Genomic DNA, 16,825 nt, shown 5'->3' on the forward strand with positions numbered 1-16,825 from the left:
TGAAGCAAGACTCTGGGAGGAAAAGAAGAAGAAAGATTAGCTACGTTGCAGGGAGATGGCCATTTATAGGAACTCTGTCCCATCTCTAGGCAGATGTGAGAAGCACCTGAAAAGCTGGCTCCGGTTCCCCTTCCTGGGAGCTTCAGAAGGGAGCAAGGAGCATAAAACACCAGAGTTAGCCTTAGTGGCTTTCAAAGTGTGGTCCCTTAGCCGTTATAGAGGGTAGATCTTTGGGAGTTATATTATTTTCTTTTATTTATTTTAAAACATAAGATCAATATATTATGAACATTGCTGGATATTTTTTAAACACACTAAAAACCCATATCATCTAGCACAAACATTTTTATATTTGAATAACTTCTGCTTTGTTCAATTTTCATGGGACATAATGTTAGGCATACAAAATATATGCTTTAAAGTACGCTTTCCACTGCATATTGGAAGCTTTATTTTTCAAATATTCATACTGAAATTGCCATGCCCAATACTTAGGCCCAATCCTACTTATTCACTAAAGCAAAAGACTTGTCTTGTGGGGCTCTATCAGATTCTGCTATAAAGGAATTGGGGTGGGGGCTGGCGTCCTGCTCCCTGCTCCCTGGCTCTGCAGCCCTGACTCCTGCACTTGTTAATTTTGTCCTCAGGTCAATCCTGACTGGATTGTTCCCTCCCACCTCTGGCACCGCCTACATCCTGGGGAAGGACATTCGCTCAGAGCTGAGCACCATTCGGCAGAACCTGGGGGTCTGTCCCCAGCATAATGTACTGTTTGACATGTGAGTACCAGCAGCCCATGGAGAAGAGCAGCCCCTTCTTGGATGTGGGAATCATGGAGCTGTGGATGGAATAGCACTTAATGCATTTTACCGTCTTTAAGGGTGGTGGGTCTTACGTCCCTGGACACCTTAAGACATAATTGTTATTTGATTTAGGGGAGGGTGGGAGGTGAGCTGCAGGCTGGGAGAGGTGAGCTGTAGGCTGGGAGAGGGTTGGGAAGCAGTGCTGTTGTTCACTGTTGTTTTAGAGGACCCTGATGTCCTCTGCCCTGAGACCTGGTGCGCTACCCTGAGACCCAGTAGTGCCTGGGGAATGTGGTATGATGGCCCTGTGTTGCCTGCTCAAGACATTTCCTCCCACTGAGATTGTCTTATTAGCAAGGAGAGCCCCTGGGAGAAAGGTGGAGCAGAGAAAGATCTGAGCTCTGTGACCTGGGGAAAAGCCTTTCTCCCTGTGGGCCCCAATTTCCTCTTATCTAAAGTAAGCACCTTGGGCTCCTGGGCTCCCTCAGGGTTTCCCTTCTCTGAGCCTGGGGGCCATTTAACTTCAAGGAGGCTGCTCCGGGTTAGTGCAAAGCTGATAGGACTTTCAGGTGAGCTGTTTGAGGCCTTGAAATTTAAAGTTTCAACTACCCATTATTGCCTGGTGGCCGGGCCTGCTGGGTAAATAGGCTGAAAATGATTTGCTACCTTTCCATTTTTATTTCCTGAGCAGCTCATGTTGTTGCTCATTGTAGCTTTACTTAAATCCATCCTTCTGAGTATTTTTTAGAAGCCGATAAAGTTTGTTGTTGTTGTGGAAGCCAGGCGTGGGGTGGCGGAGAGGAAAGAGGTACCATTCCCTTCTGTTCAGGGCCAGGAGGCACTATGTTCTGATGCATCCTGCAGGGCCCAGAGCTGACCCGACCCCCTGTCCCCAGGCTGACTGTCGAAGAGCACATCTGGTTCTATGCCCGCCTAAAGGGACTCTCAGAGAAGCACGTGAAAGCAGAAGTGGACCAAATGGCCCTGGATGTTGGTTTGCCACCCAGCAAGCTGAAAAGCAAAACAAGTCAGCTGTCTGGTGAGGCCCTGAGCACTTTCCCCATCTTCCCTGCCCTCCTTGTGCAACTGCGCATGCTCAGCAAAATCCTAGGCTGGGTTGGAGGGTAAAAGAAACTTGTCCCTGTCCACGTCCCCAGGTGGATGCCTCCGTGTGTCTCACAATCTCTGCCGTCACTCACCCTCTGGACATGTTTCTCTGTCTTGTAGGTGGAATGCAGAGAAAGCTGTCCGTGGCCTTGGCCTTTGTAGGGGGATCCAAGGTTGTCATTCTGGATGAGCCTACAGCTGGCGTGGACCCTTATTCCCGGAGGGGAATCTGGGAGCTGTTGCTGAAGTACCGACAAGGTAACTGATGTGTGCTTCATCTGAGTTGTAAACTGGGAGAGAGAGGGCTTTTGAAGAGTCTGGCTGTGTCTCATGGCTATTCTTGCTAGGGCGCTGGAATGGCGTAGAATTTCTCATAAAGCCCAGTTCCTACCATGATATGGAGGTGGGCGACCTGGTTTATAAGACATTGACACTTACACTTCATCACCCAGGGGTCTCCAAGAAGAACAGAAATGGCACAGACTTTCACGTGTGCGTTATCATTATGTTGTTACCTTAAGATTGAGATTCCCGGGGCTGGGGATTTAGTTCAGCAGCACAGCGCCTGCCTGGCAAGCGCAAAGTCGTGAGTTCTATTCCCGGTACCAAAAAAAAAAAAAAAAAAAAAAAACCAACAAAAAAAAAGAGATTCCTGAGAGCAGAAGTGGTGTCTTTATTCATCATTTCTGTCCCTAACTTGTTGCACTAAGTTGATGTTTGTTGAAAGTGTGGGTAAATACATGAATGAAATGGGAAATGCTCACAAACGTGGTGTAATGAGGGGCACAGGCTTTGAAGCCAGCTCCAGCTGAACCTGAGACTCAGGAAAGTGCTTGAACTTGCCTCACGTTCCTGACCTATAACAATAGTGGTACTTGCCTCGCAGAGGCTTGAGTTAACCGACAGCGCACAGACTGCCTCGTCCCTGCCTGGCATGTAGCAAGTTCCCAGATAAATGCTGTTCCTTTTCTATGAGGATGCAGTAGCTGTCCCTAAGCTTTCCCTCCTACGGGTCACAGCCACACACGTTGAAGGCGACTCCCAGGTCTTTCTCGCATACTCTCCCATTATTATCTCTGTAGTCTCTGCCACTATGCTTAATGAGCTCTCATCTGTCCCACACCTTTGTATCTGTGCACGGCAGGCCGCACCATTATTCTGTCCACCCATCACATGGATGAAGCGGACATCCTGGGGGACAGGATTGCCATCATTTCCCATGGAAAGCTATGCTGTGTGGGTTCCTCCCTGTTTCTGAAGAACCAGCTGGGAACAGGCTACTATCTGACCCTGGTTAAGAAAGATGTGGAATCCTCCCTCAGTTCCTGCAGAAATAGCAGCAGCACCGTGTCGTACCTGAAGAAGGTGAGCTGTGGTCTTAGTACTGGGCTGGCGCAGGGGCCAGACAGTCAGGACTTGTTGGCTGTGGATGGCTTGTCCACCTCTGCCTCCTTCTGCTGAGTTGTGGCTTCCATCTGTGATCGCTGTGGAGTCACATCTCGCCTCCTCCGTGGAAAGCTCAGGAGCGCTCTGTTGCATTGCACTAGTTCTGGTGAACCCTAGTCCCTTTTTCCTATGGAAATACAGTGAGTGATGGAGAAGGGCCTTTGAGGACTTTATTATGTCAAAGCAAAGAAACTTGCCAAGAGGTAAGAGCTTTTGCTATGGAATGCCCTTCCATCCCTGCTCATTACCTTTAAATCTCATTGACCATAACTTTTAAACTACAAAACATCTAATATATATTAAATGCCACACAGACTGTGGGCATGGAAGAAAAGAATAGTAATAGTTCACTTTTGGTTTCATTTTACAATTTTTACATCTACCATCTCAAAGTGTAGAGCACTCCTGGGAAGGCAGTGTCATAACTGTTGTCCCAGATGAGGGAAATGAGGCTTGTAGGAATTTGGTACCTTGTTCAAGATCATCCAGTAAGTAAGTAATAGGTGGGACCAGAGCCCAATGAGCAGCTATACTTTCTTCTGTACAGACTTATTTATATGTTGAAACCAGTGGTACTTAATGCATTTCCATCCTAATCTTGAACTCCTCATCTGCTTTTTAACCTTTTAATTAGCACTTCCTTACTCCAGTGTGGTCTAAGGAGCAGCAGCACCAGGATCCCTAAGGGACTAGTTAGAAGCACAGCAGCTGGTGCCCAGTTCAGACCTACTGACCCAGAGTCTGTGTTTTAATAAGGTCCCTGACTGATTGGACATACACTGAAGCTTAGGAAGCATTGAGCAGGACCAGTAAAACTTAGGAAGCATTGAGCGGGACCAGTAGCCAGATAAATTTCATGTCTGTAATGGTTGGTGAAGACCCCCTTGCAGCTGGCTGGCCACAATGGTGCTAATAACTCTCCTTTCTGACCTCTCGGCCCAGGAAGCATGGCCATCCACATGACACACACACTTTGTACAGAGGCCTTGGAAGCCCTGGCTGCCAACTGCATGTGTCCCAGGACGAGCTTTTGCTTCAGTTTTTATCCAATGGAGCTTCTTGGAAGCCCTCCCCTGCCAAGGTGGTGGCAGCTCTACCTTGCCTGGTCCCTGACCCATTCTCACCTCCTTCTTTGCCATCAGGAGGACAGTGTTTCTCAGAGCAGTTCTGATGCTGGCCTGGGCAGCGACCATGAAAGTGACACGCTGACCATCGGTAAGGACTCTGGGGTTTCTTATTCAGGTGGTGCCTGAGCTTCCGCCAGCTGGGCAGAGTGGAGGCAGAGGAGGAGAGGTGCAGAGGCTGGTGGCGCTGACTCAAGGTTTGCTGCTGGGCTGGGCTGGGCTGGGTGGCTTGGGAGTGGAGGCAGCTTGGTGGTGGGATGGCCTGACACTTTCTGGGGTGCCTGGGGCTTGGTCTGGGAGCTGACAGGCCTGTGCTTCAGAGAGCTGAAATGGGTGGGCAGTGAAGGAATCCCTTAGGGGCTTGGATCTGGCTGGATACGGGTCAACAAGTTGAGGGCCAACTCTGTGGGCAGGGACTTGAGCTCAGTGTAGAAGGAAGGTAGGAGCCCAGGGATTAAGGAAGAGCCTTCCATGTTTTCCTCAGGCACTTTGTATGGGATAGCAGTGTCACTAGCAGCACATGCAACAGAGATGCTGACCATGGCTATCTCTGCCCAGTCCCAACAGTTGTTTTTTTCTAGGAAGATTTCTGTTCCTATGAACTGTTTGATTAACCCCCTATTAACATAAATTTGAAGGCAGCTGTCTTTGAAAGTTTAAGAAAGAGTGAAGAATCTTTTATGGTTTCTTTGCTCAAGGTTTTCATTGAGGAATCTTAGGGCGTAGACAATGGACATGAGGCTTTCAACCTCAGCAGGTCATCTCTTCACCCATCCATCATGCACTGAGCACACACTGTGCCTGGAGTTGGTGATGTAAAGGTGAATGAGATCAAGTCCTCTGTCTCCTTCCTGTCCCTCCCCCAGAATTATCAGGTCAGAAGTGCACTTGTAGAATGGCTAAAACATCTGAGATAGTGTGGTACATAAGTAATGGGCTTCTGAGGAGTAGGCAAAGGAAAGGCAGGAGATGGCTGGCCTTTACGTGGTACCTATGAGGTGACTGAGCCATCCTTGCATTCTGGTCCCTGCAGATGTCTCTGCTATCTCCAACCTCATCAGGAAGCATGTGTCTGAAGCCCGGCTGGTGGAAGACATTGGACATGAGCTGACCTATGTGCTGCCATATGAAGCTGCTAAGGAGGGAGCCTTTGTGGAACTCTTCCATGAGATTGATGACCGGCTTTCAGATCTGGGCATCTCCAGTTATGGCATTTCAGAGACTACCCTGGAAGAAGTAAGCTAAGTTACACACTGTCAAAATATAGCAGGCTCAACAATCTCTAGTCAGATGAACAGGCTGCAATGAGAACAGGATTATCCTGTTGGTCACTGAGCTTTTAGGCCGTCAACATCTGGGTAATGTTGCCCCCTGGTGAACCTCTAAGGTCACAGTGAGAGATAGTAGGAAAGAAGTATTACGATCGGTGTGGTTGTATCATGGCCAGGTATCAACTGGACTCTAATCCATATGAAATAACCAACATTTGTAAATTGTCCACTAGGACCAGGTGATGAGCATGATGTGTTTAGTGGTTTGTTTTGTTGTAATCATTGTAATCTTGTTTAATCCTCCTAACAAGATGATCAAATGAACAGTCAGAGATGTTGAGCTGTGATTTAGAATCAAAGGGTTAGGGGCTTCAAAGCCCATGTTCTCTTTACCTTGTAGCAATACCTCCCTTTAGAGACATAGCATCACAGATCTTGAGGGCTGAAAGGGATGTGAAAGTTGTCTAGCCTGGTGGTCCTCAGGCTGTATTGTGCAGTGCAGTCTTACGGGGATATTACTGACAATAGCAGCTCTAAGGCTCAGCTCTGCTGCCTTTGACTCGGGATTTCTGAGGTAAGGCCTTGAAGTCTATACTTTGATTGCATGCTTCCTACACAGTGGCCAAAGACTAATTTGAAAATCATTAGTCTCCTTCAGAATCTCCTCTGAGGTTGGAATCTCTGCCATAATATTTCTGGTGTTGAGGGACCTGTTGCCCTCCTAACCATTCTAGCTTGGATTATTTATCACAGTGCTATCTTACTCAAAGATTTGGGGGCACAGGCCTGAAAGGAGACACCCAACTCACTCCCTGTAGGTTCAGAACAAATTTTTCTGCTGCAGCATCCCAGTGTCTTAGCTTTATTTTTACAGTGGTTGTCTGGACTGATAGCTCTCACCCTTGAGGAAATATTTTCTGGCAAAAATAGCTCCTGTCCTGAGTGTCTTAGACAATGTTATTAATAAGTATGGCTTTCAACTTCTTTGTTTTAAGGGGCTAACATGCAACTAAATAAATAATGTAATCTACGTAGTGATGGCCTCTGTCGTAATATTGGTGCTTGTATTGTTACCTGCTCTTGTTTTTCAGATATTCCTCAAAGTGGCTGAAGAGAGTGGGGTGGATGCTGAGACCTCAGGTAACCCTCTGGGGGGACTGACTGCATACTGTGGAGAATGCCTCCTGCAGGCTGTTTCAGTTCGCAAGTGTTGTGCCTTCCTCTGAATTGTTCCAAAGCAGTATCATTTTTAGTGAGTTTGTTGCAGTTGGAGAAGATTTGTTTTACTACAAATAAAATAAAATGTGGGATTCCTTCCTTTTGCTTCCAGATGGTACCTTGCCAGCAAGGCGAAACAGACGAGCCTTTGGGGACAAGCAGAGCTGTCTTCGCCCATTCACCGAAGACGACGCTATTGATCCAAATGATTCTGACCTAGACCCAGGTTTGTATGGGCAGCGTCTGTGTTCTGTTATTCAGAGGTGAACTTCCTTTTTATGTTCTTCTCGGCTCTTTCCATTTGATGGTCTTTTAGCCACAGTGATAGATCCCTGCAGGGTCCAAAGGGAAATAAAAAATGAGGAAAACCACTTTTGCTTTTCTAGCATGGCATGTATGATCCAACCTGAGAGAGCCCATCCTTATTACTTTTTTCATTTAACTGATATCTTTTTCTTAAGATACACATGAAAGGATGGCACCTCAACCCTCTGAACACATTTATTGTCTTTTCTCTATGGCCTCAGTTTCTTACACACATCAGGTATTTAATTATTTGAATTGATGTTGCTTGAATGGGTGAATGAGTTTTAAAGAGTCAGACAGGGGAATTTGCTTTCGGAGCTGACTGTACCCTAAACATAGACATTTTGGATGACTATGACTATGTCCTTGCGTGTAAGAAGGACATAGAGGGGAGGTAAGAAATCAAACAAATTTGATGTCATAGCCCCGCAGTTAGAAATCATTAGTCTAAGGCAAGGATTCCTGTATAATTTTTAGGAACAGAAAACTCTTCCAGTCCTTGGCCACTTTGGTGTATGGTTCTTATATTTCCCTTGATTTCAGAAAGTGTCAGTACTTAGATCACTTGAGAAATGTCTCTGCTCTTTACCAAAAGTATGCAAAATGGGAGATTAATTGCCATTGCACAATCATAAATGTGTCAGCCTACATACATGGCCTGCTTCATAGAATATTCCGTAAGAAATCAATGCTGACTCGATTCATTGGAGTGACTTACAGGCCAGTGACATATGAACACTGCTCTTCACTTTTCTCAAGCCATCTTCATTTTATGTTTCTGAAAAGGACTAAAAGGCAGAAACTGCTACTGTTGGACATTTTCCTAGAATAACCTTTCACCTCTGAGAGATCCCTCTAGCTTCAAACTTAAGGTTCAAAGATGCTGCTGAAGGTATAAGAGGAAGGAGCATTGTCAAGCCCAAAATACCTAAGATAAGAGATTTTTGATGCTGTCTTCTTGCAGAATCTAGAGAGACAGATCTGCTCAGCGGGATGGATGGCAAAGGCTCCTACCAGGTCAAGGGCTGGAAACTCGTCCAACAGCAGTTTGTGGCCCTTTTGTGGAAGAGGCTGCTGATTGCCAGACGGAGTAGAAAAGGATTCTTTGCTCAGGTGAAATATGCTGGTCTCTGGCTTCATGGGGTGTGAGTGCTGCAGACTATCAGTGAAGTCAGGGCAGCGCAGAAGTCCAGATAACAGGGCTGGAACTGGACTGTCTGTATTTCCATCCTAGTTCTGCCTCTTACCAATCACGTATGTTCTGGCAAATAACTTCTCCATGCAGTTGCCTTATCTGAAAAAGTAGCATCTTTTCCTTGTCTGAAAAGTGATAGCACCTATGATAAAAGGATATTATGAGGATACAAACAAAGAAAGTGCTTGGAATTCTGACATTAGAGGGACAAAGTTTAGGAAAACAAATTGGGCAAATCCATTGCTCAAAATGTACAAGATGTTATGCTGAGATGCACTTGACATACGAACTTAATTAGAAACATGATTTTTCCCTAGGTTGATTTTTAACTCATATTGATAGTTAAGTTATCCAGACAGATCAAAATATAACTAGCAAACAAGTAAGACTCATGACACTAACACCTGCATGTCAGAGTCTGCAGGCTAACTTGCTTAGCTAGGAGGGTTAAAATGACTTCACTCTATAAAATCAAGAAATACAGAGAACTAGCTGTAGAGAGTCTTCCCTGCAGACTTTCTAGGTAATGCTAGGAACATGAGTTTGAAATATCCAGACCCGGGTTTGAAGTCTGGCTCTGTTACCTTCTGGCTATATGACCACAGACAAGTAACTTATTCACTCTGATCCTTAGTTACATAGTTTTTTTGGATGGTGATGGTACAACCAGAAATAAATAATAAGATAGTAGTGATAATTAAATGAGATTATTCTCATTACAGTACTTTCCAGTAGCATTATTGACTCAATGATAATTTTATGCTTTGAAACCAAATAATACTAGAGACAAGTGTATCAGTTGAGTCTTCAAATTTGTAATGGATTTCTCAGCAAAAAGTGGAAAATCCTTTAGTTTTAGTGTAAAGTATTACAAGTCATTGCAGAGAAGGTGTGTAGAAAGTTTGAGGGTTTAGATAATTATGCTTTTTTATTTGATCATGGTAGTCACTGACGGCCATTGACTTTGATGGGAGCCATTGTGTGGAGTTAATTTTATGAGTGTGGGACCTGTATCGGTTATCAATCCTTAGTCCTCAGATTATAGATGAGAAAACTGAGGCAAGATGGGAAAGTGCTATCACAGGGACCACTTGTCGTGGTCACAGAACCAGGACTTGGGTTTTCTGTCTCCTGGTGCAGGGCTTGTTCTCTCAGCCTTCCCGTGAGCCAGGCTGGGCTTGGGGTCCAGGCTGGTCATTCTCAGCCTTCAAGGGGAACAAGGGCAGAATCTAGCATTCTGAATCACTGACATAAGATCTTTATTCTCTGATGTTCCTGGCTTCATGCCTCTGCCAGGTGACTATAGTCTCTGGCCTCATACTGCCAGCTTCAAAAAATGCCCTGGAGGGAAGATGTTTAGTTTTCAGGATCTGTTGCTTCCCGCTGCCAAGGATATTTTGGTGGGACTCAGCTACGGGCCTGCGATCCCTCATTCCTATACTGGCTCATGTTGCAGGGGCGTGCTCCTTGGCCTTCTTTCTAATACTCACCTTTTCCTGCCACCTTCCTCTCCCCACTGCCTGGTTATAGATTGTCCTGCCAGCTGTGTTTGTCTGCATTGCCCTGGTGTTCAGCCTGATTGTGCCGCCCTTTGGGAAGTATCCCAGCCTGGAGCTGCAGCCCTGGATGTACGACGAGCAGTATACGTTTGTCAGGTATGAGTTTGCCTCTCTGTATTAAAGGAAAGAGGAAGATTTTAGCTAACTGAGGGTGTTCGCTAAGCTGAGAGCGAATGGAATGAACTGCAAGATTCCACCATGGAATGGGTTTTATTGGCTGTTGCTCAGGCACCTAATGTAAGCCAGTACTGCACGCAGAGAACAGCAGTGAACTAACCTTGAAATAATAGCCTGGTGCTCTTGGGTGGGCATTTTAGCCTCTCTCTTTATACTGCTATGGTCAGGAACAACTATATGTGTTTCAGGAAAAGTAATCTTTCCTTACTAAAATCTATGACTAAGTTATAAAATGTTTGATTTTGACTTTACAATCAAGCCACATGGCTTCCATGTACTATCAAAATATAGAAGCCCAAGGTTCTTGTTTTCTGCACAGTATTGTTCATGTAATCCTTCTCTGCTCTTTTTAAGCTTGGGATATTATCTAGTGTTCATCTTTAGGCAAGAATACATCCCATTCCACAGCAATCATATGCATGCAACAAAAGGACAAAGGAATTTCTGAATCTCATCTGGCAAGAATTTTCTTTGTAGGAAATTCGTAGGCCTGTAGATGGGGGATGCTCTGTTAGGCACTTTTCCATCACTGGGACACAACACTTGATAATCATGGCATAAAGGAAAAGTTTAATTTAGCTTACAGGTTGTGGGGATTCAGTCCATAGTCAGATGGCTTCAAGGCAGGAACATCGTGGAGGAAGTTTAGGGCAATGGGGAGCAAAGCAGGGGATAGCACCAGAGGGAAACAGGTGAGAGACCATATACAGTGCCCAAGGCCATGCCTCCTAGACACACCCAAGAGTGGACTCTATTAATCTGCTGTGTGTTTCTTAATCCACTAAAGTTGATACACCACCGATGCTTTACAAAAGAAAACAAATACAATATATGTATAAACAATATATGTATAAACATGTGAATTAGTCTCTTTTTCTCTAACTCATGCTTTCTTCTTACACAGTTCAGGTTTTTTTGATTCTTTCCTTTCCCAGCTGCTGACCTTGTGTGGCCCATAGCTGTAGAACACAGCATGTATTTGTTGTGACCTATGCCCATTATTTTTTATATTTTCTAACTGTCCATGTAAACACTGAGCCACTGCTTGACCTTTCTTAGAATGTCCTGGTTGTCTGTGCCAAATGGATCATTATGAAAGTATTTTTGAACTGCTGATCCTTAATAAATATATGTAACACAAAAAAAAATATATATATGTGTGTGTATATAGATGCATACACATACATACTTTCATACACCTTACCTATTTACACCTGAATTTGGGGGAATGGTATACTTTCCTGATACTTATTATATGAGCAGGGTCTGAGCTCCTTAGAGGTGGTTTTTGTGTTTTATTCAATTTAGTTTCAAGAGGCTGGCCCCCAGAAAGTGCTTCATAGAGTGTTTTATGTGGAAAAATATTTCTACCTCCTGATTTCCTGATTTGAATGAATTGCTGAGCTGGCTACCTCTTATGTATCCACAGCAATGATGCTCCCGAAGATATGGGCATCCAGAAACTCTTGAATGCCCTCACCAAAGACCCTGGCTTTGGGACCCGATGTATGGAAGGAAACCCAATCCCGTGAGTGCACCTGAGCCATAAACTGGCTTCCTGTGTTTGTAACTCAGTTTGACGGCAAATACTCTGCATTACTAACTTCATGGCACATTAGAACTTCTATCGTTCCCCCTTTGCATCACTTCGTATTTTTAAAAAATCCAATATAGTAACCTAGTCAAATAATCTAGGGAAAAAATTGAGCACTCTAACAGCCTACAAATAAATTATTACAGGTATTTGTTCACTCTTTTAGAACATTAATACTTAAATAGCCCTTTTACTTCATAATCAAATGCTTTTCCCTTCTCCCCCCACCAACTCCTGTGTTTAAGTACAATAATAGGCTGCCACCGTATATAATTTGCAGTTTTGCTTATTAGCTTCTTCACCTTTACAACCTGAAAAGAGTACATTGATTTGTATAAGTGACACTTTCTTTCTGCACATTTCTGTCATACTTTGGTTCAAGGATGTTTTTTAAAGAGCAGCTAATTAAATACAGCCATATACCCAAATGATGGTGTGTGCAGGGGAGAGCAAGTTAGGAGATTTCTGTGCCAAAGACAGTGGAGAGGAGAGGTACACGAGAGAAAGAAAGAGGATAGGAGAGGATTCAGGTATCCAGCCAGAGGAAGAATTTGTACCTGAAGTTGTTAAAGCACAACAGTGATTTCTGGAGGATTATGGAAAGTTGGGAAGGTGTGCGTGAACAGAGAAGGGAAAACCTGAATTCCCACTTTTAAAGGGAAGATGGCTCTGCAAATGTGAGGTGAGTGAGCGCCATAGCTGCACCAAGGCGCAGAGCGGATTCCTAAATGGATACATCCTAGGTACTTGTTCTTAGTGTTAGTGTGTTAGTCAGCTCTCTGCGCCTCTGACAAAATACTTAAAATGTAGGAAAAGATTTCTTGTGACTCACTGTTTTACAGGTTCTATTTCAGAGTCACCTGGCTCTTGTTTTTAGGCCTGGGGCGAGGCAGAACATCTTGGTGAGGAATGTGTGGTAGAACAGAGCTGTTTGTCCTAGTGGTAGCCAGGAAGGAAAAACGAGAAGAGGCCAGGGTCCCAATATTCCTGCAAGAGTACATGCCCAGTGACCTAAATTCCTTCTACTGGGCCTCGCCTCCTAAAGGTTCCACCCCCTCCTAATAGGACCATGAACTGAGAACCAAACCTTTAGCATTTGAGCCCTTGGGGGACATTTAAGATCCAAACTGTAACAAATAGTTGCTAAGTGTTTCTTAGTACTTTGTAGTTAGTATGGAATAGGTGGTAAATCCCAGGACCCAATATTCATTGCTCAAAAAAAGTGATGAGGGTGAAGAAGGACATGGACACAGCCTACCTGGGCTTCACAACTCCTTTGAAATTCTACAAGAAGTAGGCAAGGTAGAAGGATGAGGTGAGATGATCATAGAGTTAAGCTGGAAGATGAACTGTATGGATTCATGGACTGGCCCATGCCAGCCTAGGAAGGACCTGTAGAAGCCAGAGCTGTGCTGAGAGCTGGCTCCTGGAGACAAAAGGAGCATGCCCATGATGTCCGAGGGTTCGCAGTAGTAAGTAAGCAGCACCGATCTTCTCCTGGAGGTGGTTTGAAGGAAAGGGCTCTACTCTGGCAACCTCACTGAAATTCAAATATTAGGTCTGCAAAAAGGGATAGAACTAAAGGACATCTGACTGGGTCACTTCTTGGTCTTTGTCTCACCTGGTTGTCTTTTGACAGGTTTAGGTGTGAGCATCAGGAGGGCACCTTGATTAGTTTCACTTTTCTGTTAAGAGATAGATAGATAGATAGATAGATAGATAGATAGATAGATGTGAGATTTGAAAAACTGTTCATTTTATTTTTAAAAACCAAATATAGAAGAAAAATATAAAAACTGTGGCTCTACTTAAAAGTAGAAGACTTGAAGGTAGAAGAGAAATGATACTTTTATTTTACCAGTAGAAAAATAAGCCTTGAGAGGTTGAGGGACTTACTGTTGTTCTCATAGTAATTTAGAGTTCAACTCAGAGACAGCGGCCTTGTGTTTAGTCACCAGGAACACCAGTGGAAAAGTTAGCTCTTCCTACACCAAGCATTCTCACCCCACTCACACCCAAATTCGCTATTTATTTTAGAACATAAATTGGATCTTGCTGCTCTCCGCAGGATTTTCAGCACCTTGAATGCAGCATCTAGACCCCTCCCCAGGCCCACGGTACTGGCCGTCTCACTGACCTCTTTCTCATTTCTCATCACTCTTCCTCTGGCCTCGCTGGATTCCCGCCACACTGCCTTCTTGTTGCTCCACAAATACAGAAACTCACTTCTCAAGCTTGTTGTACCTGAACTTCTCATTGCTTCTGCTCATTCTTTCCCCACTACAATCTTTGGGTGGCTGCTTCTGTCTCATCCTTTATTCTTTTAGTTGAACTACCCTCTCTCTAGGAGGTCTGTTATCCTATTCTCTTTCCTTTTGGCCATGTATAGATCGTTTGTTTACTTGTTTTCTAATTCCTTTTGGACATGCGGACTCCATGAAGGCAGGGCATTTGTCATCAGACTCTCAAACATGCAGAGCAGCACCTGGCATAGAGTAGATGGTCAGTGTGTGCTAGGTTGGCAAACGTTGCGTGACTGGATTGGACAGAGTTCAGGATACAAACAAGTTCAGGGCTTGTTTGTAATCCATTACAATTTATAGTCCATTATAATTTCTCAGACTGTTGTGAGATCAAACAATCAAATGAGGTCATGCTCATTTTTTGCCAAATGGTAAGAGATATGTGTGTGCTTGTGGTCATCTGAGTATGATCCTATGCTCAGAAGGCAGCAGGAAAGGTCAGGTCCACTTTGCTGATCCTACCTTTAATGTCCTCCTTTCATAGAAACACACCCTGCTTGGCAGGAGATAAAGAGTGGACCACTGCCCCAAATCCCCAGACCATCATGGACCTCTTCCAAAAGGGGAACTGGACGATGGAGAACCCTTCACCTGCCTGCCAGTGTAGCAGTGACAAAATCAAGAAGATGCTGCCTGTGTGTCCTGCAGGGGCAGGGGGGCTGCCACCTCCACAAGTGAGTTGCTGTCAGTGTTTGGCTAAAGAGCTGGCGCAGGGTGGGCTGGTGGCATCTACTTCAGAGCAGGACTGAGTGAGATGTGATGTCAGAAGGGTGCATTTCAGCCTTGATGATAGTTCTTGTCCAAAGGAAAACAAGTGAGTTTGGGGGAAATGGATGCGATGACTGTCACACAGTGGTTGTGCCACTGTACATACTATGACAGGTCCAGCTTCTGTGCTCACCACAGCTGAGCTTTCAACAGGCCACATTAACTCAGCGGGATTGTTTTTTGGCTTAGACCTCTGAATTCATGAATCTGGGCCAGAAAACTTGTTTGGGTCTTACCAACCTTGACATTCTCTGGGATTCTCAGTTTGGGGAGGAGAACTGAGTCATTTATTTCTTGGCAGTATCAGGGAGTGGCTTACTTTTGATAGTTCTCTGCTGTCTTATCAGTATCCTGATTGTAGGGTGAGGACAAACAATTTTAAATGGATGTGGGAACCTAACAGGAGTCTTGGTTACCCCTCTAAAATAGCAGTTAGTCTAGTCATCAGAATAACTCCGTTGACCTCCACAAGATACTACCCTAGCTTATAATGCAGCTACCTAAAATCTTCTGTGATTATGAAGAATCATATCTCATTGCTTTATTGTTTAGATATTCAGAATAATTTCCTAGGAAGACCTTGGCTTGGTATAAGTTCAGTGCCCAGGGCAAAATGAACCAGGTCTTGATGGTGGTTGGTTAAGGGTAGTGCCTGGGCCCTCTGGTCAGGTTTCCAGTCCCACTGTTGTACGTGTTTGGAGAACATGTGTAATTGTAGTCCTTAATCTGTTTTCTGACTCAGTTCCTGTCCATAAAGACATATTTGCTTGTGTTTTATGTGATGACAGAGAAAACAGAACACTGCAGATATCCTTCAGGACCTGACAGGAAGAAACATTTCAGACTATCTGGTGAAGACATACGTGCAGATCATAGCCAAAAGGTGACTGTTTACTAAACTTGGTCCATGCTTTGTCATTGCTGAGCAGAGGGATTAAAAGGCTACAGATATTGGACTGGAGTGATAGAGATATGCATGATTATGAGCTGATGGTTCTATTGCAAGCTTAGGATGTTATCCTTTACTAGAAAGAAATGATAAGATATATTGTTAATATACAGTCGGGCCAGCCTGGTCTAGATTGGAAAGAAATGTCAATTTAAATTAACTTCTGCCACTTAACCAGTTGCTTGGCCATGTGCAATCTGTTACTCTTTTAAAGGCTTTTAAAATTTGTATAAAATATGATATCAACATTGCTCTTATAAGATTGTTGTGCGGACTAAATGAAGTGGTATGCACAAAGCATCCTGGATACTCCCTCAGGGATGGATTCCATGATAATGTGTGGGATCATGAAGACATGTCTGGGAAGAATAAGTAGCTTGTCTTGACTATAGAGCTATGGAAGAGCTTTGTACCTTCCTGTGATATAGCAGTAGAATACTGGATGTTCAGTTCATCCTCAGAAGATGTGTGTTCCATTTATTTCCCATCAGCTTGGTCAGATAGGGTCTCTCTGTTGGGAATTCTCAGTGATTTTCAATGACAAGGGTGTGCTGGAAGGATATTGTTCGTGAGTTTCCAAGAAAAAGACAAACCTTTTCCGTATGTTACCCTCAATTGAAGTATTCCATTTATTCCATTTGTATCAGAGAACTTCTAATATAGTTGTGTCTTGGTTTGTAAGGTGGTTTTTAAATTGGCTTAACACAAGGTATGATTCTCTCATCTAAATAACAAGGGTTTTTAAGATAGGAGATAAGACATGCAGAGTGGGCTCCTTTTCTGCTGGCGTGGCCCTACAGGGACAGCCTGTTCATAGGATTATTTCTGTCCCTTTTTTTTTATCCTCAGGTATAACATTTACTCCTTTCGCATATCCACTCCTTTTGTATCATCAGAAATAGGATCAGTGCTTTCTAGAACTGATTTTTTTGTTTCTTTGTCTTAACTTTCCGCAGCTTAAAGAATAAGATCTGGGTGAATGAGTTTCGGTAAGTTGGTCTCTTC

The 16,825-nt window shown here is 44.1% G+C and overlaps 1 protein-coding gene across 2 annotated transcripts in view; it reads left to right on the forward strand.

Annotated features, from left to right (window-relative positions):
• The window catches only part of Abca1 (ATP-binding cassette, sub-family A (ABC1), member 1), a 127,764-nt gene that overhangs the window by 91,005 nt on the left and 19,934 nt on the right, over positions 1–16,825 (forward strand). The window contains exons 20-33 of one of the 2 annotated variants that reach the window (XM_005382783.2): positions 648–779; positions 1,700–1,842; positions 2,031–2,168; positions 3,055–3,275; positions 4,499–4,571; positions 5,514–5,716; positions 6,843–6,891; positions 7,082–7,195; positions 8,240–8,388; positions 10,001–10,125; positions 11,636–11,734; positions 14,588–14,777; positions 15,660–15,754; positions 16,777–16,809. In XM_005382783.2, coding sequence (XP_005382840.1) covers positions 648–779; positions 1,700–1,842; positions 2,031–2,168; positions 3,055–3,275; positions 4,499–4,571; positions 5,514–5,716; positions 6,843–6,891; positions 7,082–7,195; positions 8,240–8,388; positions 10,001–10,125; positions 11,636–11,734; positions 14,588–14,777; positions 15,660–15,754; positions 16,777–16,809 — 1,764 coding nt within the window. Of the gene's footprint in view, positions 1–647; positions 780–1,699; positions 1,843–2,030; positions 2,169–3,054; positions 3,276–4,498; positions 4,572–4,598; positions 4,678–5,513; positions 5,717–6,842; positions 6,892–7,081; positions 7,196–8,239; positions 8,389–10,000; positions 10,126–11,635; positions 11,735–14,587; positions 14,778–15,659; positions 15,755–16,776; positions 16,810–16,825 lie in introns of both variants that reach the window. The other variant, XM_005382782.2, reaches the window with a different exon arrangement.

This window comes from Chinchilla lanigera, unplaced genomic scaffold, assembly GCF_000276665.1.
Source record: "Chinchilla lanigera isolate Chin_1 unplaced genomic scaffold, ChiLan1.0 scaffold00018, whole genome shotgun sequence".
Lineage (NCBI taxonomy): Eukaryota > Metazoa > Chordata > Mammalia > Rodentia > Chinchillidae > Chinchilla > Chinchilla lanigera.